The sequence below is a fragment of the Phacochoerus africanus genome, chromosome 8 (genome assembly GCF_016906955.1).
Source record: "Phacochoerus africanus isolate WHEZ1 chromosome 8, ROS_Pafr_v1, whole genome shotgun sequence".
In the NCBI taxonomy this organism is placed as follows: domain Eukaryota; kingdom Metazoa; phylum Chordata; class Mammalia; order Artiodactyla; family Suidae; genus Phacochoerus; species Phacochoerus africanus.
In genome coordinates this window covers 120,709,508-120,731,876 of record NC_062551.1, presented here as the reverse complement: position 1 = coordinate 120,731,876, position 22,369 = coordinate 120,709,508, and the positions used below count along the sequence as shown (strand labels likewise).

General features: G+C 54.1%; 1 protein-coding gene across 1 annotated transcript in view; it reads left to right on the top strand.

Moving 5' to 3' along the window:
• Window positions 1-22,369, top strand: part of CELF4 (CUGBP Elav-like family member 4) — a 235,221-nt gene that overhangs the window by 150,117 nt on the left and 62,735 nt on the right. Inside the window, exon 3 of the mRNA XM_047794158.1 lies at window positions 7,082-7,130. Coding sequence (XP_047650114.1) covers window positions 7,082-7,130 — 49 coding nt within the window. The remainder of the gene's footprint in view (window positions 1-7,081; window positions 7,131-22,369) is intronic.

Here is a 22,369-nt window from a genome sequence, read left to right as displayed (position 1 = left end):
GACATCAAATAGCAAATAAAAAATGACAAGTCAAGAAAGAGAGGGACCGTGGAAGAAAGGAGAAGCTTTATATTCTAGTGTTTTAATGATGCTTTTTAAACAAGAGCCCTGAAAATTATATCTCTCTTTGCAGAGCAGCGATGCTGTTGGGTTTGGGGCACAGATGTCCCAAGAGGCCCCAGAACACAAAGTCTGCTGCTTCACGTTTTCCGTGACCGTCATGTGTGCTGGTGTGGGGGTCACACCGCATGAAAGCTGAGATCTATGGGGGGGATGAGAACAAACAGTGGGACCAATGAGAAGTAAAGGCCAGGCTCTTCACAAGCGCACATAGAGTTAAGAGCTGTCTCCAGTGTGCGCTGCAGGTTTGGACAAGAAGGATCAGTATCACCATATTACTTCATGGTTTGGAGAGATTTGAGCCCTTCTGGTGGTTATCACCAGACACCCACACATCCCCAAAAGGGCCAGAAAGGATCCTCAGCTTTGAGGTTTGGACACCCACCCTTGAAGTACATCCGGGAGCTCAGCTGCCAGCTAGAGAGCCCTCTGTCCACCTCCATAGGCCATCACGGTAACCCTGCCCCCCAACCATCTCCCCTCCCCACTCCCCCTCCTCTGGCCCCCTGCAGGGCATCAGTCCAGACATCCAAGGCATTTCTGGGTTACAGATTGGCTAACACTATGGAGGCTGATGTCTGTCAGGAGCCTACCTTGCAAGAGGCACTGTACTCGTTTCCTCTCTCTTCTGGTTTAATCCTAGTCCCCAATCCGGGTGAGGTCTTTCCTGTGCCATGTCACATAAGTACTGCGCAAGCTTGGGCATGGGTGCACGTGTCTGTACACATACACACACACATACACAGCCCAGGGGTGTTCAATCCTGAGTTAGGGTCTGGGGGTGTGTGTGTCTGTGAGGAGGAAATCAGGTCTTCTCTGCTTTTGCTTGAGAAACAACTGTCTCTCTGTCTCTGTCACGTGCATGTACACAGGTGCTTGCATGCGCATGCGTGCGCACACACACATGCACACACACACACGAGAGAGAGAGAGAGAAAGTATTATGGGGCCATGTGTCACTAAGGGGCCTGAGAAAGAACCAAGGAAGTCTTACTGGAAGAGCAGGAAGTTGTACTGAGAAAGAAGAGAGCTTGGATGACTATTGAGGAGGGGTGGGGGACTTTCCAGGCCCTGCTGTGAAGCAGAGGGCTCAGGTTCCTGAGGAGACAGGTGGAGGAGGCCCAGCTCCAGGGAAAGGGCCCCAGGGTCACTTGAGCAGTGAGCACTGTCCTGAGCAAAGAAGGGGTGAGTTCTGGATGTCCCCAGGGCTCTCACCAGCACTGACTTAGGCAGGTGCCAGGCAGAAGGGACAATGGGGGCTCAGCCCCACCCCCAAAACCTCCATGTCAGTCCTTGGGACGGTAATGCAGTGGAAGAGAAGCCATGTAAGGACAGCCCCTTCTGGTCTGGTGGCAGAACACCCAGGGCACTCAGGGACCAGGCGCTCCCTCTGAAGTCTGCCCCTGCTCAAGTGGGGTGCTTGTTCCAGCCTTAGGGAGCTCCTCACAGGGTAGGGGAGAGACGCACAGACAGGAAAGTGTCTCTCACACAGGAACAAGCCCAGGAGCACAGCCCAGGTTGTACCAGGAGGACAAGGAAAGGGGTAACTGGAGCTCTCAGGGTTAATCAGGCCAGCTTCCCAGAGACGCCCCTGTGTCCTGGCCCACAGCGTGTGGCAGAGATGCACAGACACCTGTGGGAACAGAGATGAGAGGGAGAGGGTATGGGAGGTGGAGAGGCAGTCAAGAAATAGCCGGCTAGCCTGTCCATCCTTCTGTCTGTCTGTCCACTGGCCACAGGCCTCTCCTTCCACAGGAAGCCACACCGGACGGACAGGTGAAGCCTCTGGACCAGCTCAATCATCGTATTTATTCTAATTGTATCATAATCGTCCCCAAGGAGCCCGGTTCAAATGAGCTTGACATTATTAAAATTTTAATGCCCAGTTTTCATAGCTGAATGAATATTTAAAGGGTATGTCCCAGCTTAAGTTATGATGATGAAGAAATTAATGGAATGTCTTGTTTAATGCATGGATATGTGTTGACGCAAAAAGTGGCAGAGATGGGGGAGGGAGGGGAAACAGCCTAAGCAGACCACCGCCACCCAACATCAGCTGCAGTTGGGAACGGGGAGGGCTCCAATCGGGGGCTAGGACCACTGGCTATCCCTGAGGGGGCCCCCAGGGCTGGAAGCAGGAACACAGATAACGAGAGTCAGTGATGTCCCCGGAGGGCTGACCCCAGAAGCCTGAGGGTGGCTTCAGGGAGCTGTTCCCCTGCTCAGGTGCCCGGAGGCATCACCTGGGCTGAAGGCCACAGGGGGACTTGGGGATGCTGATGCCCAGCCCGGAGCCTCAGGCCTCCCCCAGAAGGATAATACAGTGGCTGAGAGGGACAGCTGAACAGGGGATCAAGAGATGGGTTAGGAGTTCGCCTTGTGGCTCAGTGGTAATGAATCTGACTGCTATCCATAAAGATGTGGATTCGATCCCCGGACTCCCTCAGTGGATTAAGGATCCAGCATTGCTGTGAGCTGTGGTGTAGATTGCACTCATGGCTTGTATCTGGCACTGCTACGGCTGTGGTATAGGCTGGCATCTGCAGCTCCGATTCGATCCCTGGCCTGGGAACTTCCATATGCTGCGGGTGTGGCCCTAAAAAGCAAAAAAAAAAAAAAAAAAGAATCCTGCTATGTAGCACTGGGAACTATATCTTGTGACTTATGATAGAGCATGATAATGTGAGAAAAAAGAATGTATATATGTATGTGTGAGTGGGTCACCTTGCTGAACTATAGAAAATTGACAGAACACTGGAAAAAAATCCTTATAAAAATAAATAAATAAATAAGTTAATTAATTAAATGTTCAACAACAAAAAAAAAAAAAGGAGGGGGGGTTAAAGGAAAGACATGAAGAAATGGGCTCCAGTGTCCTTGACATTCACCTGCAGGGGCCACCCTGGGGCTCATGTAGCCCAGAGGTCCTGAGGCCATGGCCCAAGTTAGAAGAAGAGCAAGGAGATGGCAATTGCCCCTCCCCCCTTCCTACCTGTGTCCTCTCTCCCCTTCCTCACCGTTCCTGCCCTGCTGACCATCTCTGTGGCCTGGTCTGGCCTCCTCTCCCCAGGACAGAAGCGGGCCTTGGCGAGGCCCGATGGGGCCAGAGTCTGGAACAGGGAAGAGAGACACTGGTGGAGATGCCTTCAGGCCCGAGGCATCTGCGCAGAGCCTGCTCCAGCTCAGAAATCTTCCCAACTGAGTCTGACACTTTATTTCTGCTGAGAATTAAGAAAGCACGGGCCGTATTTTCTCTCCCCATCTAGTCTGGCAACTCTCTGACAGCCCCGCAAAGGCTGTGCGGACGCTGACCATCCCTAGATCATAATGGGACATGAAATATGACCCGAGGAGCCATGGGTCCGTGAGAACCAAGTCAACTGCCTTCTATCATGGGTGCCCAGCTCATGGCTGAGGGCAGGGGGGAGGCTGGATCGGCCCCGGGGTCCCCGCTGCCAGGAAGCCCAGTTGTGGAGGAGAGAGTATACGGTCAGGTCAGGGAAGGATTGGGGTGGGGATGGGGGTACTGGGGGAATCAGGCTCAAGTCCATGAGACAAAGCATTCACCAGTAACCAGGTACCAAGGACAGTGGGCACTCCCTGAGGGTAGCGTACCCTGGGGTGGAAGGCTCCACACACAGAAAGATTCCATTTGCCTTGTTTAATTTACCATAGAAAATGGGTCCCATCATGATGGACACGGTTCTGCCCCAGCCGTTGTCAATCTGCGGGACTCACCCCACCTGCTCCCCCATAGAGACTTGCTGAGTCTTCCCGGGTCTGTGCCCTTCTTCCCAACAAAACCGCTAAGCACTTGGGGTCGGCCTGGGTGTGATCTGGCCCCAGGATGGAGCCTCCTCTGCGACCTCCTCTCACCCTCTGCCCTCCACAGAGGCACGGCTAGGTACCATTCACACACCCCTGCCTGCCACTACTCAGTCACATATGCCCTTTGCCCCACTCCCTCCTGGAGAAGTCTGAATCCCCCCACCCCCACCCTGCTCCCCACACTTCTGCTTTGAAAGGTCCTGGGCCATTCCCAGCATCTCCTAAATATGTAGGCGGATGTCGACCATCTTAGGTTCATCTTTTCTTTTTTTCCTCTCTCTTTTTTGCTTTTTAGGGCTATACATGCAGCATATGGAAGTTCCCAAGTCAGGGGTTGAATCAGATCTGTAGCTGCCAGCCTATGCCACAGTCACAGCAATGCCAGATCTAAGCTGCATCTGCAACCTACACTGCAGCTCATGGCAATGCCAGATAAGGATCTGAGCGAGGCCAGGGATCAAACCTGCATCCTTATGGATACTAGTTGGGTTCATTGCGGCTGAGCCACAACGGGAACTCCCATTTGTGTTTTTTTCTTTTTTAGCTACATCCCCCAGCATTTGAAAGTTCCCAGGCCATGGATCAAATCCACTCCACCAAGGCCAGACCCTTAACCCACTGCACTGGGCCAGGGATAGAACCCACCTGTCCACAGCAACCCGAGCTGCTGCAGTTAGATTCTTAACCCACTGTGCCATGGCAGGAACTCCCAGTCCCAAGTTCATCTTGGTCACCATTTGCCACCTGTGTGATCTCGGGCTAGTTTCTTAACCTCTCTGAAACTGTTTTCCTTGGTTAAAGTTAATCCATTGGCATACATCCTAGGGGAAGTTACAATAATCCAACAATATAATTTTTTAGCAGCTATCCATGTTTCTGTAGGTGTAGAAGTGCTGTGTATTTGTGGTAGGGGGAGACCTGAGTGCCCCACTGGCAACTCAATCCCCCACCTCGACTGTACCTTCTCTATGCAAAAGGGAGAATTCCTGCAGGACCTTTCCCACTGGAGGACCAGGACGTCTTCATGGTCAAGGGCAGGAGGCTGGGAGAGGAGCTTGCAGGCCAAGGGAAAGACTCGGAGGAGGGAGTGATGCAAGAGGTGGTGGGGGCCAGGTTTGGGGGGGGGGCAAGCTGAAGAGGTTGTATTCCATTTGGTGGCCCAATCTCCCCTTGCCAGATGGACATCTTTCCCAGTTCCCCTCCTTCCAGAGCAGCTTGGGGTCAAACGAGATGAAATACAGGAAGGCCAACCCACCCTGGTCGCCTTAGCACCATGTCTACCCACCCTGGCTGAATCCCAGATCTGCCACTCCTGGGAGCTTGGCTTTTCATTGGCAAGAGACAGATAATAATCCCTCCCTCAGAGAATTATAATAATTACATAAGCAAGAAAGCTGTAGAAACATGCCCAGGAGAATATAATGGCCAGAACTGGGTCCAGGTCAGCTGTGGAGACTTTCTAGAGGAGGAGAATATTACAGCTTCTGGGGAGACTAGGAGGAAGGACTATTCCAGAAGGGGGGGATGCCCTAGAAAAGGGTTGGATGTGGAGCCTCAGAAGGCACAGAACAGGAAACTGGGAGTGGAGACCTTCTCCCATAGCCAAGGGCCCGCTTGGCCTTCTGGACCCTTTGTTCAAGGACTGGAGAGGAGATGGTTTATGGGGGATCCAGGACCCCCTAAATGAAGCTGGGCATTTCGTTATGGCCCTCCTCTTTATCCCTGTGATTCGGAGCTTCCGTAACCCCACAATTTCCTCTGCTGGCAGAGCTTACGTATAAAGCACCTTCCTCTCCCTCAACTCCATAAGGGGTGCCAAACGATGGCAAATGATGGCACCCAGACCCCCTCTCAGTGGACTGTCCCCTCCCCCAGCATCCTCTCTTACCCCCTGGTCACCTGTGCTTCCTTTGCTCCGTGCCCTGCTTCCCGCCTCTGTCCTTCTTTGCAGTGGCTCTGCCCTTCCCCTGGCCTCATCTTCACCTTGCTGAGTCACGGGCACCCACACTCCCCCACCCAGTCATCTTGACGCAGCCAAAACTCACTTTGAATCCTAGACCAGAAGGAAGATTGTGACTGGCTAGTCTAGCCTCTGTATATCAGGGGAATTGGGAACAAAAAGTCACCTGGATGGAAGTCCCAAAATAGCCCTGGCAGACCCAGTTCCCGGGCTTGTCCTGCCACCCGGTGACCCTGCCTCAGCTTCTCCATCTATAAAATGGGGGCATTAAGTACCTGTGCTGCCTGCCTCTCAGGGCTTGTAAGAGAAATGCAGATGGGATAAGGGGTAAGGGAGGTACGTGACAAGCAAAAGCAGTGGCAAAGACAGAAAGTACGATTCCATTTGCATGATTCCTACCATTTTTATTGTTTGAAATATCTTGGGACTTCAGAGGCTGAGAGCCCACCCTTTGCCGCCAGCAGCAGGATTGAAAACAGGCTGCGGAGCCCGGGATGCTTGGAGTTCAGAGCCCCCTAGTGGCCAGAAGGGGGCATTGACATGGATCCCCCAGAGAAGCGGGCGGTTGGGAGGCTGGGGGAGTCGGGCGATGCCCTGCTGTCCTCCTGGCACCCAGACACCACCGGAGACAAGTAGCCCATTCTGCACACCCCCGAGGGGACAGCCCGGCTGCAGTCAGGAGCCCCAGCCCTGAGCTCTGCTCCAACCGGGAACTGCATGGCCCAGAGTCTCGGGCACTCCTGGGACCTGCAGGTAGGCATCTCTGAGATTTTGCAGAGATGGGGTGCAACTCGCTGCTATGCCCCAGCCCAGGCAGGAGTCCGTCTTTGTCCAGAGACCAGCCTGTTCTGGCAAAACCAGCTGTCTCCAGTGAACCAGGGCGGGCCAGTGAGGCGCTGTGGGGACGCCTCAGATTCTGAGCTGCTCAAAGTTGAGAGGGAGGACACCAGCGTCTCCAAGCCTGAAATCTTGGGGGCCCTGGGGACCTCATAGGGGCGGGGAGATGGGTGGGGCTTTAATGAAGACCCGCACGTTGGCAGCTGCTTTGTACGTTTGGGTGGGTATGGTCTGTGTGTTTTGTCCCTGTGAACACCTGTGTACCTCCGGGTGCGGGTGTGTCTGCCCCCCACCCCCAGGCCTGCTCTAACACTGCCCCTTTGTGCTCCCTTGCAGATGAACCGGCCGATCCAGGTGAAGCCAGCGGACAGCGAGAGCCGAGGAGGTAGTAGCTGCCTGCGCCAGCCCCCTTCACGTGAGGGCCCATTTGTCTCTGCCCCTCCCTCCTTTCCCTCCTTCCTCCCCTCCCTTCCCCTGATGCAGCATTGCAGTGACTCCCCGCTGCCTCCTCCTGCCCCCTGGGGACACGGGTCGGGGGTAGGACAGGGCTCTGGAGTGGGGACAGAAGGAAGAGGAGGGGAGAGGATTGAGGTCTGCTGGATGGTAGGGTTCCTTCCCTGCCCTGAGTAAACGAGTAGCAGTTCCTAGGCACTCCACTGTCCCATGTGCCCGCCTCCACGTCACCAAGGAAAACCCCACTGTCTGGGGACTGGACCAGCTGAAAGGCAGCCAGGCTGGGAGGGCAGGATTTCAGTCTTGTGCTTGGACCAGAGCAGGCAAATATGAGGATGGCTGCCTGTTGGGGTGTGAGACCACTGAGGTCAAATCCTCAACCTAGGGAGTTGTGGCTTGGTGGGTTATGAACCCAACTAGTATCCATGAGGATGCAGGTTCAATCCCTGGTCTTGCTCAGTGGGTCTGGGATCTGGCGTTGCCATGAGCTGTGGTGTAGGTCACAGACGCAGCTCAGATTCTGTGTTGCTGTGGCTGTGATGTAGGCCAGCAGGTGTAGCTCCAATTCGACCTCTAGCCTGGGAGCTTCCATATGCAGCAGGTGCGACCCTAAAAAGCAAGAACAAAAACAAACAAATCCTGAACCTAGATACAGGTGGACGGACAGGCAGATATCTGGAAGGGGACAGAACAGGAGGACACAGCCTCACTCAAAAACTCAGGCCCCTGTTCCCCAAGGGGGGTCTCTGTTCTCTCCACCAGAGAGAGCCTCACCCCCACTACACACAGAGGCTAGACCAGGCCAGGTTCTGGCTTCCTCTGCCGGGCAACCGCCATCCTGGATTCCGGCGCAGGTGCCCACACCCACACCACGCCCACGCCAGCACCTTCTGTCCCTGCTCTCCCCCTGGCTGGACCTAAACAGGTGACTCTAATGTTAGCTCAAAGACCACTGAGGAATTTCTCTCTCCCCCCAAATTTTTCAGGAAACTAAGAGCAAAATGTAAAATAGGCAAAAGCTACTCACAAATTCAGAGTCAAGGAGCTCCTGTCATGGCTCAGCGGTAACCCTGCCACCCCCAATCCACTAGTATCCATGAGGACGTAGGTTTGATCCCTGGCCTCACTCAGTGGGTTAAGGAATGTCATTGCCGTGAGCTGTGGTGTAGGTCGCTGATGCGGCTGGGATCCCGCATTGCTGTGGCTGTAGAACTTCCATAAGTGGCAAGTGCGGCCCTAAAAAGACAAACAAAACAAAACAAAAAAATTCAGAGTCAAGAGTCCTATCCTGTGGAAACTGTAGTGCGGCCACAGGTGGCCTGTCTGCTGCTTGCTCCCGCCCCTTTGTTGGGGAATGGCTCGGATCGTCAGTGTCTGAAAATGAGACATGTGAACACGGGGAGATCTCGACAAGGCTCTTTACCTCTGCAGAAGGGCGCCGGTACTCAAAAAGCATGCACAAAGAAGAAAAGCCCCTCCTTATTTATTGCTAACACAGGTGATGTACCTGTCCCCTTCCTATTGGTCAGGTTGGGGCGCACATTCTTCTTGGTTGGCTAATTTGAAACAAATTGTTACTGGGAGAAGAGGGAAAGAGGATTGGATGGCAGGAGGACGTTTCAGCTGAAACCAGAGCAAAATGGAGTAATCAAGATTTCCTTTGATAAAAAAGACATTATGTTACTTTCCACACCTTTCCTGGCAGTTCAGTTACTTGGTTTTCTCTGCACATTGAGGTCCTCAAACACCCAGGCCAGGGTCCCCTACCCTGGTGGGGAGCAGCGTGCGGTCCAGCCCTCTCCTTGGTGGCCCTGGGCAGAAGCAAGGCCTCCCCCGTAGCCTGTCTCCAGAAGGCAGGCCCAGCAGGATCTGAGCCCAGGGCCACCCCGTCAGACAGTCACTCGCCTGCCACCCCCTATCCATGTGGCAGAGCCAGGAGGCAGCTGAGACCCCTGGCAGAAAGCACCTTCTCCTGTACTGTAGGGAGGGAGCTTGGACAGTCAGAGGGCCCCCTGCAGCCACAGAGGAGGGGCCCCAGAGGTGGAAGCAGCCAAGAGACCTCAGAGGAGGTGGCACCTTGAAGGCAGGGACATTCCACACCTGATGGCATGAAGAAGCCCCCTAGAGGAAGGGAGGCCCCTCTAGGGCAACCAGATAGCTCAAAACCCCACCAGTTTAGTCCAGGGCCTGAGTCCTGTGATGAGAAGCCCGCTGCCTGGCCGGGGCCGCTCTGAGCTCAAACACAAACCATCTCTCCCTTTACTTGGCTTGGAGGCAATAGCTCTCCGACTCCAAGCTGCTAACCTCATCTCCTTTCTCCCATATATTTCCTATGCTGACACTTGACCCAAAGCAGATTAATCAGCTTTTTTTTTTTTTAATTCTTCCTGCAGTAGGGGTGGGGGGGGGGAGAGAAGAGAGCCAAACCTAAACATCTATCTATTAATTGCATGTTCAATATTAAACAGTGAGATGATCCTGAGTCAGCATCATCACCAAGCTATTTGGAAAAAAAAAGGGGAAAGTTTAAAATAATTTAATATCCATTAAATACTTCTTCTAGGCGGGAAGGGGAAAGGAGGGGGGAGAGGTGAACATTAAAAAAAAGATGAAAGAGGATTTCCCGTCGTGGCGCAGCAGAAACGAATCTGACTAGGAACCATGAGGTTGTAGGTTCGATCCCTGGCCTCGCTCAGTTCGTTAGGGACCTGGCGTTGCCATGAGCTGTGGTGTAGGTCGCAGATGTGGCTCGGATCTGGCTTTGCTGTGGCTGTGGCGTAGGCAGGTGGCTACAGCTCCGATTGGACCCCTAGCCTGGGAACCTCCATATGCCGTAGGTGCAGCCCTAAAAAGAAAAAAGACAAAAAAAAATCTAAATAAATAAAGATGAAAGAAATTGGCACAGGAGAAGCGTATGGAAGGCAGAGATGGGCGTGAGAGGGGGGAGGAGGATGTGATGAGAAGGAAAGAGGCCAGAAGATGAGGGAAAGGGGCAGGAGGAAGAAGGCCTGGAAGAAAGTGGCTAGAAGGGAAGATGGGAGGGAGCTGGGCAGAGAAGGAGGGGCAGGAAGAGGAAGTGGCCCCAGAGGGAGAGGGAGTGTCTCCCCACCCTGGCTCTCAGGGCAGGGTCTGGCCATTATGTGCCCCTAGGACCCTCCAGCTGCATTCCAGGTGCATCAGAGGGCCATGCCCATGAGCAGGATTTGGGGAGACACATGGGGGTCTTGGGCTGGGCAGGGGTAGGGCGGAGCAGGAGGAAGGCTCTGCTCACCATGGGGGGAGGCTGCAGCCTACTGCACGGTCACATGAGGTCTCAGCTTCTTATTCCAAGTGTCATGCTGCTAGAAACATCCCCTGGTCGAATCAGTCCACAGTCAGAGAGGGGGGTTTGGGGACAGGCATGGAGGAATGTTGGCAGGTCCCTGTGTACCGGAACCACTTTTGACCTTTCAGGGCTCTGGTCCCTGGTAGGAATTGCCGGCTGATGCTGACAGGCCAGCACCCTGTCAGGAACATACAGGGACCTCAGTGCCTTTTTCTCTGGTGTGGGGTTAGTTCCAACCTTCCTCCAGAGTGGAGGCGTCGGTATCGGAATGTGAGGCAGAGGGGCTGGCTGGGGGCTCCCTGGTGCTCCCTAGGAAGAGTCCAGGATGGCAGTTCTTATTCTTGTCCAGGGTTCTAGTCCCTTCTTTGCCCAGAATGCACTTTGGCCCTGACACCGCTTCTCTGGACTTCCACCCCCTCAGGACACCTGCTGTTTACAGAGCACCCTCGAAGGGCTGGGATTTTAAACAAATCACTACAACCACCTTGGGGAGTGAAAGTTCATGGCCTCACTTAAAGGTACAAACAGGGCACAGAGAAGCTAAGTGACTTGCTTCAGGTCACACAGCGAGGTGGTAGCAGAGCCAGAATTCAAAGCCTTGCCTGTCAGTCACCAGCACACAGGTACTCTGCACTCCTCTGACTCCAAGGATAGTCTTTCCAATCCAGGGGGCAGTGGGAAGGTGCCACAGGCAATGGCATGCCTCTAGGCCCATTCTCGAAGTGACTGGGGGGAGAGGGACAGGGTCCCAAATGAGAGAGGCAGGGCCAGGCTGGACAAGGAACTCCCAGACCTACCCATAAGACATGAGAGACCAGGGCTGCAGGGGGTCAGAGAAGAGAGAGCTCATTGTGGCCTGGAGCAGACAGGGAGGGCTTCCTGGAGGAGGTGAAAATTGGACCATGAGATATAGACTTGGCAGGAGACAATGAGGACACGAAGTGAAAATGGCACTTTGAACACAAGGTCAAGGTGTTGTGCTTGTCTCCATCAGAAGCAGGAGCCATTGATCCTGCGGGGGGACTAGGCAGAGAGGGCATCACAGCAGCAACATGCGTGGGCAGGAGGAGAAGAGATAGCCCGCTGCACCACCAAGAGCCAGGGCTCCAGATAGACAGGGAAAGAAAACCAAAAGAATCTCCCTAGGACTCAGCCCTTGGTAAGAAGGAGCCGGTTAATCCCACCAAACTTGCTAGATCAAGTTATATTCCAACTCAGATTCACCCCCCAAATAAACAAACCAGTTTATTAACTAGGGGAGTGGGGCAGGCTGGAGACAGAGAGGTACCAGGGGGAGGGCACCCCATCCCCACCTGCCTGGGGCCAACTCAGAGGCAAGGATGCTTTCTTGGGCACGCACTTTTGCCTCCTGGCAGGCAGATGTACCCCGAGAGCTAGTTCACAGTCAGGGTCTGAATTGGTTTCCACAGGTTCAGCCTCTTGGGTTCACTCTCAGCATCTGGGCAGGTGCCCAGAATGTACTGCCCTGCAGCCCTGCCCCCCAAGCCTTCCTGGTCTCGGAGGACGGGACCCCCACCCCACCCCAAGTGGCCAGGTTGTAGGGGCTCCTTTTAGGCTCTGAGAGGCCTGGCCTCAGGCAGCAAACCTCCTTGGGGATACTCTCTGGCCTAAACTGGGAGAGGCCCTGGCTGGGGAGTGTATCCCCTGCAAAGGGCCCAACAAAGGTCAGCAGCCAAGAAGGAGCCCCCGAGAAGGGAAAGTGGTCGAGACCTGGGCCAGCCCAGCAGTCGTTGTCCTGATCCCACCCGATCCCCACCACTCCCAGGCACACACCAGCAGATGTGCACTGTCCCCTAGAAACACCCACCCCCAACTTGGGCCCATCACCAGAAACCACCCCCTCCTCTTCCCAGTAGCTATCTACAGGTCAGAAGCCTTAGCCAGAATTCCCATCGTGGCTCAGTGGTAATGTAACTTGACTGGTACACATTAGGATGCAGGTTCCATCCCTGGCCTCGCTCAGCGGGTTAAGGATCCAGTGTTGCCGTGAGCTGTGGTGGAGGTCAAAGACACGGCTCAGAACCCGTGTTGCTGTGGCTGTGGTGTAGGCCGGAAGCTCCAATTTGACCCTTACCCTGGGAACTTCCATATGCTGCAGATGAGGTCCTAAAAAAAAAAAGAAGAAGCAGCCCTTGCTATCGCAGGCCTCATCCTGCACTCACACCTTTCCCACTAATGTGCATCCGCGCACACTGACAAAGGCACCTGCAGACACACCCCCAGTCTCACACTTGCTCCTAGTGATGTAGAAACTAACTGCCACTCAGTGGCTGAGGGTGGGCTACAGACCAGGACCACAGGTTTTTTTCTCAGCCACATGAAATGACAGAAAAATGCAGCAGGATGTCAGGCTGAGGAGTTGGAGAAGTTAGAAACCAAGATGGTTTGGGTAGGAGTCCTGAGAAAGAGGGGACTCGGGATTCAGGGGGCCACCTCCCTCAGAGGGAGCAGGGATGGTGCTGAGGAGCCCCCTGGAAGGGACAGGAGCAAGGCTGAGAGCAGCTTTGCAGGCTGGCCCCCATGGCCCTCAGCTCTTGGACTGGAAACCCCACAGGCACAGGCTCCAGCCAACACATGAGCCTTGCAGAGCCCTAGCTGGGGTATCACTCAGGCAGGGGGGACCCCTGAGGTGCTCCCATGGTCCCTCCTTGGCCTATCCCGGTGTGTTTTCCTGAGGAGGGCTTTGTCAGGTCCAGGGAAGGGAGATAAAGCTGAGGCAACCTGAGAGGGGAGCCTGGATGGACGCCCCATGATGGCAGAAGGAAGGGTATGGAGTGGACGCAGCAGGGGGCTGAAGTCTTGGTTATAAAGTCCTATGGTTTCCCCACAAGCTGCAGGGCCTGGGAGAGGCTTGGAAGACCTCTAGGAGAGCGGCTCTGAGCTCCAGCCAGGGACCCCCTACAGAAAGAAGCTTCTAGAACCAAAGGAACTTCTTTTATGCCCCCCCCCCCCACACACACAGATCCTGCAGAACTGCCTGGGGCTGAAGGTCCCCACAGCAGTTTCCATCACCTCTGTCTCCCCCTTTACAGACCAGGGAGCCGGTGCCTATGTCTTCCCCACCACTCCTGTCTCAGTCTGTCTCTAGTGGGACGGTCAGGCCAAGCCGAGGAAGCCACAGAGGGTTGTGGGCAGGTGTGACAGCCTGTGAATCATTCATTTCCACTTGACCTAAGGCAGGTGCGGGCCAGTCACTCAGCCAAGAGGCTCCTACAGCCTCTCGCTGCTCCCTGTCCGTTTATCGGCATCTTCAGGGTGTCCGTCCCCTTCACCACGGCCAGCACTCGTGTGGCAGTGGAGTCCCACTGGGCCAGCTAATGAGGTTGGACACGATGCATGTGGACGTGGCTCCGAGGCCCTCCCCAAGGCCACATTCCCCGCCATAAAACCGGCCCGACTCTGTCCTCCCGGCCCCTCCACCATCTGCAGCCCCATCAGTTCCTGCGGCTTTTAAAATCCTATTAAGTTCCTCATTTCTCCTCTGAGCATGATTTTATTTCTAAACAGACTCAGACAATGTGCTGTCAGGAGGCCTTCAGGGGCCTGTGGGGGACCAGCTGAGAGGCATGGGCCTCCCCTTGAGGTCCTGGGGCCCCCAGGACTCAGGGTCACACTGGTGGCCCCTCGATGCTGGGTTTCTCACATCCAGACTTTTCTAGCTATTTCGTCCCGTAGGCGGCCTCACGAGCTGCAGATGAAATGACCCCGCTTTCTGAAAATTCAATATATAGAAGTTTCCATTTTCCAATCTCTAGAGGGGACAAATGACTCAGCTAACAAAAGCTTCTGGGGGGAACAGAAACTCCTCAGAGTTCTGCTAGGAAGCCCCTTGCCCAGGCATGAGGAGGTACCAGAATCATAAGGCCACAGCACATTGAAGATGCAACTGAAATGATACTGAGACTGCAGGAAACCAGGTTTTCAACACTGTGTTATTCTAGATGGCCCCTGATGGGACATGCACTTCAGGGGGAGGGGAGGGGGCAGGGGTAAGGAAGAGTTGGAGGACCAGTGTGAATTCCTATGGAGATACTGGGTGAGGGTCCCCTGGGGGCAGGGTGGGCAGAGACTCGGGCCCCAAGAGCAGCTTCATTTCTGCAGCAGCCAAGCCACTGTCTTGTAATCAAATCCCATAGCAAGAGCCATGCCCCCTCTGTCCCCTCCCCTTTGGGGTATCAATCAGGAGCCTCCCCCTGCATCCAGTACAACCTGACCTCTACTTTGAGGCTCCTAGTTTGTAGTCCGCCTGAGAGAACTCAAAACTCATGGAGCCACCTCCACCCCAGGCAGAGCGTGCTACCCTGGGCTGAGAAGGGGTACAGTGACCGAGGCCCCAAGCAGCCAGCTAAAGGAGAGGGGCTGCAGCACAGAGCAGGAAACACCCCTGCCCCCAGCTCTTTCTGTGCCCCCCAAAGAAGCTCCTAGAAGCAAGTATGTGTGCTACACTGTGGGCCCCTGAACATGTGTTGTGTGATGGGGTTGTGTTGGGGAGTGATTTTCCTTAGTAGCCCCCAGCCCCTGCAGACCCCAGTATCCTTGGCTCCTCAGCTCAACATCATGCTCCCTTCCCACAGAGGGAGGGGTCAAGGTGCACCTCTGGCTGGGGGAGAGCTAACCTTCGGCCAGGAAGCAGCACCCCAGAGACCTGGAGAGGCCACAGGAGCCATTGTGTCCACCCCCACCAGCCCACCCCCACCTCCATCCCTCAGCTTCTCCTGCTTTTAAAAACCATCAAGAAGAAAAGCCACTCCAGGGCCTCTCTGAACCTCCTCCTGAGCTCCTGTTTTGTCAGCCCATCCTGCCCTATTCCCACCAGAATTTCTCGAGCTGTAGATTGTAATGTTTTCCCTTGAACACCAGCCCCAGAGCCAATGTCCTAGCAGATCTTTGTTGCACTTTTGTCCCTAATTTATTCTGGACCGATGTTTAAGAAAAGGCATTACAGTGTTCGGGAAATTTGTGTCAGACCTAAGGCAGCACTTCCCCACTCCCCAGACGGCAGTGTTGCCCAAAGGAGCAGCCTGGGACAGGGGCTGCCTGCCTTCAGGAAGGGCTGAGGATTAGACATCTCATCACCAGGCCAAGTGGCCCACCCGGGCCTTGGCTTCTTTGATGGGCTGGAAGTCCTACCACATATCTGACCATAATCCTTCCTACTTTGGTTTAATTATTTTCAACAGTTAGCTCCCCTAAATCACGATGCAAGTTTCTTTCTCACCCTGGGGTTTCATTCTCCATAACCCTTGTTCCTTCTGACCTAAAATGATCTTTGTCTCTTTCTTTCTCAAGCTCCTTTGAAAAATAAATTTTAAAACTCCAGGAAGGTCCTCTGGTTTCCACAACCAAACCCAAACAGCAGCTGCATGAAGACAGGTCTTTGTGGTTGGAGAAGGAAGCGGCTGGTGGGAAGGGTCCCTGGAGAGGGACCCGACACACATAATAAATACCTCGGTAACTCCCGCCCTAGGTGTGAAATTATAATTAACTGCAAACCTGCTGAGCTTAAATGGACTTTTGGTTTTCATCTGGGGGAAGGGGTGTTGATTGATCTGCATTTTGTTTTTAAGGTTCTTTTAATCCATTCGGCAAGTTAAGTTGAGACTCGTGGCTCCTCACCAAATTCCCTCTGGCCCCGGCTAATTTAGCAAAAGACTGTTTCAGGGGAAATGGGATATTAATCATTGCAAATGGGCTCCTGGATGATATTTAAAAGCTGCCTCATGTGTGCCCAGGCTGAAGGGGCCGATGACAGGAATAGAAATGACAGAGAGAGGGGACCACGGCCCTCTGTCTCCCACACTGTGCTACTTCCTATGGAGTCCTGTTGTGGGCACAGGGTAGGCAGTGCAGGAGGGAGATGCTTGCTTCCTCAGAAGATGGGCAGGAGAAGCGAGAGATGTCACGGGGAGTCCTCCCTGGGCCCGGCAGTCTTCATCATGTCACTGAGTGAGCCCTCGCCTGGGCAAGATGTACTCATTGCCCTCCTGGTCCCTGACACATCCCACTTGGAACAGCCCGATAGCAACATGGGAGTGGTGAGGTTGTACAGGAGGCGAATGCGGGATGAGAGGCAGGAAGAGATTGCGTGGACCAGAGAGATCAGAAAGGGTAACATCTGCTTGACCTTCAGAGGGGACAGGATTTGAGCTAAGAAGGGCAGAGTTTCCCAGGTGGGAAAGTAACCCGAGGGAAGGAAAGCCCGGAGGGTCTGAAGAGGCCTGAGTGAGAGGTCTACAGTGGGGAGAGGGCAAGATATGGGAACACTGATTTCCAGAAGGGCTTCAAATGGATGCATTGGTAGCTCCCATTGCGGCTCAGCAGGTTATGAACCCAACTAGTATCCATGAGGATGGGGGTTCGATCCTTGGCCTCGCTCAGTGAGTTAAGGATCCAGCGTTGCCTCGAGCCCCAGTGTAGGTCATAGATGGGACTTGGGTCCCTTGTTGCTGTGGCTGTGGTGTAGGCCGGCAGCTGCAGCTCTGATTCGATCCCTAGCCTGGGAACTGCCATATGCCTCAGGTGTGGCCCTAAGAAGAAAAGATAAATAAATAAATTGATGCATTTAGGTGAAAGGAAGCCATCTAAGGCTTTGGGGCACAGAACGACAAGAAACAGTTGGTTAGGATGGCTCAGCCAGATGGGGGGGGAGCCGGAACAGGGAGACCAGCAGGGCCGGTGCTGGGCATCACACCTCCCGAATGTGAGGTCTCACCACCTCCTGTTGCAAAAGGACTGATGACACTCCCTTGGAGCTGCCATAGGTGGAAGGCAGTTGATGAGCTGTGGAATTGTCCCTGATGACAGCTGCTACGGTTATTTTAGAGTCCAGTCTCCATGGGAAATGAGAGGTTGATGGGGGTGAGGACCTCTGACAAGGTGTGATCAGCAAAGCGCAAACAGAAATCATACTGCCCAGGGCCAGAGCTGTCCTGAGCATGCGAATTTACCAGGACAGGGTGAGACATGGGAGGCTTCCTGGAGGAGGTGATTATTGAGATGACGGGTTTACCAAGAGGTAGCTTCTGAGCTGTGGTACAGGCAAAGACATGAAAACAGACAAGCAAGGCAACAATGTGGCATCTTAGATCTTTTTTATTTTATTTTATTTTATTTTTTAATAATGTAGAATTGGTTTGGCTGGAGAAGAGGGTCCACTGTCTACAATAGGAAGACCAGATGTGGCACATTGTGGATTTTACTGCTGCTCACACTCCAGGGTATGTGCACACACAGTGTCTGAATCTGGGGGGACCCTGTCTCTTCTCACCCATCCATCCAAGTTCACCAGGCCCATCTCAGGGCTCATTTCTCTACTTTACACTGCTGTCCAGTCTTCCTGCTCAGACATGCCTATCGGCTATTAGAGAGTCCTTCTCCTTCCCCACCCAGACCAGGACAATGCACATGAGAATCAGGCAATGCCTGCAACAGCTGCAGCTAAACCCAAGCCAGGGCTCTGGAAGGAAACCGGGTAGAGGCAAGCCCTCGGTCCTCCCATCAGATCATCTGGAGCTTCCAGTAAGAGCACCGAGAGCCTTGCAACTGGCTGCAAGTTTTCCTTAGCAGCACTCCCATTCTCCTCAAAGAGAGAAGGTGACTTGCCTAAGGTCACAGAGCCAGTAATCAGCCTTCACACCTCAGCCCTTCTGGGCAGCACCCATGCCTTGCTGCCTTCTCAGCAGCCTTTGGGGGTGAGGGTGGGGACTGAGGCCCAGAGGAAGTCATCCCAGCATCAGTGTCATCCATTAAAGGCACAAAGGATGAGGCTGGACCACAGCCTTCAGGATGAATTCAGCTCCCCACTGCAGGGAAGGGTGTAGAGGGATTCAGGGAAGTTCTGAAGCTGAACTTCCCAAGGTGCGAATGCAGCCAGGAGCAGGATGAGCCTGTCTGAGGCCTGTTCTAGCATGGAGGGTCAGCTGGGAGGAGCAGGTGGAGAAAATGCATGTCTGCCCGGCAGAGGAGAGCCAGCCTGGGCACCCAGGACATTGTCCGTCTGCACCTGACCAGAGGGAAGGCTTTCCAGAGGCTGGAGGTCAGCAGGGACCAGCCAGCACAGATTTTCTTTTTGACCCTATCAGAGACAAACTCATGACATCACAGCTGCCACATCCCAACAGAGTAACAGGCCCAGGTGACGTAGGAGGTTTAAGTCATGACACGAATGGCCAATGGCAAGTGACTTAAAAGTGTAGAGAGAGGAGTTCCCATTGTGGGACAGTGGAAACAAATCCCACTAGTATCTATGAGGATGTAAGTTCGGTCCCTGGCCTCCCTCAGTGGGTCAGGGACCTGGTATTGCCATGAGCTGTGGTGTAGGTTGCAGACACAGCTCAGATCTGGCATCGCTGTGGCTGTGGGTAGGCTGGCAGCTGTAGCTCCAATTAGACCCCTAGCCTGGGAACTTCTATATGCCACAGGTATAGCCCTAAAAAGCAAAAACAAAAGCAAATAAACAAAGAAAAACATGCAGAAAGATGATTGCTACTCCCTGGAGAGCTGACAGACCGTGAAAGACAGATGCATGGGGGTTCAGGAAGATGTCTTCAAGTCTGTTTTGAGTTTTGGACCCTAGAGAATCTCACCGTCTGATGGGGAGATCAGTTTACGGTCCCAAGAACACCAGCTGAGCATTGGAGAGAGCAGGAGCCACAGCTGGCAGAGGGGAAAGCTGTGCAGGTGACAGCAGTCATGGAAGGCATTCTGGAGGAGGCTTCCTCTTGGAGGGGATTCAGGCTGAGAAGGCTGTGAGACAAGGATGCAGGCCCCAAGGCATAGAACCTGTCTGGAAAAGACAAGGAAACCATTTGGCCAAGGAGAAGGCTCCGAGGAATGCCCTGCTAATGAGTTGAGGGTTTCCTAGAAGATGCTAGAAGTAGTGGAGATGAGGGAAGACGGCAGTGATTGGTGGAAGCTGGATGCAGGGATACTGGCCACCTGCGGGGAGCTGGACAGGGTGTCAGAGAGACTGGGGAGAGACCCATCCAGCCTCCAGCTGTGCAGGAAGGGGCAAGGGGCTTGGGAATTAAACCCTAAGTCCACTAACCCTTTTGTCACCATAAAATACAAGCCCCAAAGAGCTCCCCACTCCTACCCATGCCCCACCCAGGACCTGCTGCCTTCAGACCTCACTGAAAGTACATGCCCACTTTCAGGCACATGCCTGCCCCTGGACATACTCTCCAACCCTGCCCAGTTGCCCAGCTCCGGGTGGTTAGAGACCTCACCAGCGTCCGGCCTGCTAGAATGCTTTCTCTAGTCTGTCCTCACTGCTCTTCCTGGCTTGGAACCCCTCTCCTGCCCTCTGTCTGAGCCATGAAGTCAGGCAGTGGATGTTTGTTTCCCATCTCAGTAGAAACTGTGCCCTCCATAGGGGCAGGTGTGTCTGGCCCTGCACCAGAGGCCAGGCTCTTGCTGGACTCTCTAAACAAGAACTTTCTCTATCATCCTGGCCCTCTGCTGGCCTAAAAGCATCCCCCTCTTTCATCTTCCCACCCCCAGTCCCTCCTAAGTCAGGCCCACAGGCAGGGGGCAGATGTGGGCAGCAGGGCGTGTGCTGCTGACATTGGCACTCTCCTTGCAGTGAGTCTTAATAATTTAATGGCTATTAGCAGGGCCGCCGTGGGGGAGGGGGAGGGGGTGCAGGGGGAAGATTTATAGAGAGAATTCACTCCAGGTTGGGGTTTTGTCTTCCTCTGTTTTCCTGGCATTTATCATGCATGTTTTAATTTGGATCGGAGAGTTGCTACCATCTGGCCATTATCGCAAAGAAATATTCATTTTCACTGAGTGACACAGGCTCCATTCATCACAGAGTGTGCTGATTGCCCCGCGAGTGTGGGGCTGTGCTTTCTCCTTCATTTGAAATGAACCTTGAGCTATGAGCAGGTCCAATTTGTGGGGAACGGAGGCACAGGGCCAGCGGCAGCCAGCGATCACCCCACCACGTGGGCAGGGAGTGCTTTGGGGGGTCAGGGTGGGAGTGGGGAGAGCAAGCCCTCCTCTGCCGTCCCGGTCACCCCACCTCCCCTGGGTGCGTGGGGGGGTTATTGGTGGCCCCCACATTTCCCCTGGGCTTCTGATAGCCAGTCCCCCACCCACCTTCATGACCAGGGTAACCGTCAGGCCAGACCCCAGAGATGGCAAGCGTGGCCCCTCTGCTCTGGCATCAGCATCTGATAAAGGCACTGATGCTGTCCTACCAAGGGCAGAACAACGTGCTTAAGCAATCTTTTCCTAACAGGACATCACTCTAGCAGTGTCATTTCAGGTCAGGGCTGTGTGGGGGACAGAAGGGCCTCCTCATGCTCCTCTCATCACGTTATGGTGGCACCATCAGTGCTGGGCCTGTGGGAAGAGACGTGTCTGCTTCCAATTGGGACATTTCTAGAGCATCACCCTCGTATCCAGGGGCTGCTCACTGTGTCTGCCATTCAAGGGCCGCTGAAGGCCTCTTGTCAGCAGTGAGCACAGAACCCAAGCATAGCACTGGGTACCCAAGGGGAGCATTACAGAACACCCCTTGATTGGGCCGAGCCCCACTTTAAGCCTACTCAATAAGCAAGCATCTAGATCTGCCAAACAAAGAAAAGAGGAGAAAACATTTTTTCATCTATTTTAAATAGTGAGTTCAGGGCACCCAGAATTTGTTGGGCCCCTTCTGTGTTCTCTGCCTGGTGGGGATTCAGACTCACAGTGTGAAGATGTCGGCTGGGCAGCATCTCCACCTTACCCCCAACCCCCAAGCATTCAACACTCTCAGAGGGGAGTGAATTAGAGTCAGAAACAGCTTCATGGGGAAGATGTTTGCTTTGCCGGAAAGGCAGAATCCAGCAGGAGGGGTTTCATCTATAGAAGTTCCACATCCCAGAGGCCAAGCTGACTTTCCTGGTCTCTGTCCTGGAAATGGCAGCCAGACTCCAAGTTTGAGGCCCTGTCCCTCCACTAGGACCCAGGTCAAGGCCAAAACTATGCTGAAGGAATAGGAGCCCAAGGGGAGGACGGCGAGAGCTTTTCTGCCTCTTCCTCAGTGGAGAAGAAAGGCACCAGAGTCCTACTCCCCCCACAACCCTCACCCCCCACCCCACCCCACCCTCACCCCAAACTCCCCCGCACCCCACCTCCCAGGCCCCCAGACACACAGACTCTGTCCTACCACCACCACCGTGTACACAAAATGCTGTACATACAGATGAGCCCCACCTACAAGATTCTTGGCCACAGAGGGGTTAGAGTCCGGTTGGGACTGGGCTAAAATCCATGAGCCCATTAGGAAACCAGAAAAGACCTCTAATACATTGAGTTCACCACAAATGAGGGCCACTAGCTGCAGTACTGGAATCCCACAGGCCTTAACCCCTTCCCTTTGCCTGGGGCCAGTTCCTTCCGGTGGGTGACTGTATTTCCCCTTCTCTCAAATCCATGACTTCATTACTATTAGGTAGTAACTTTGCTCCATTGTATGGATGAGGCAACTGAGGCCCAGAGGTTTACTTGCTGGGGTCACCAGCTGCTGGGTGGCGGGTCCCTCTGATTTCCAGCATCCTGCAGTGGGTCTGGAAAAACCTAGGACACTTTTGAGTAGGAGATGGCATTTCAACTGGATAGGATGGGAGCAGTGACATTCTGGGCAAGGGGACCTGGCTGCAGGTCCTCGACCTCAGTTTTCTGTCCTGGCACTTGTTGAGCTTAATTAGCTGTCCTCTTCCAGTTTCCGGCAGCCAGGGGTGAGGTCTCCACCTCCTAGGAAGGCGGGGCCTGTCGCTAAGCCCCAAGCTCCTCCCCTCAACCCCCCCAGGAAAGCGGCGCCGCCCCCTCCTCCCTTG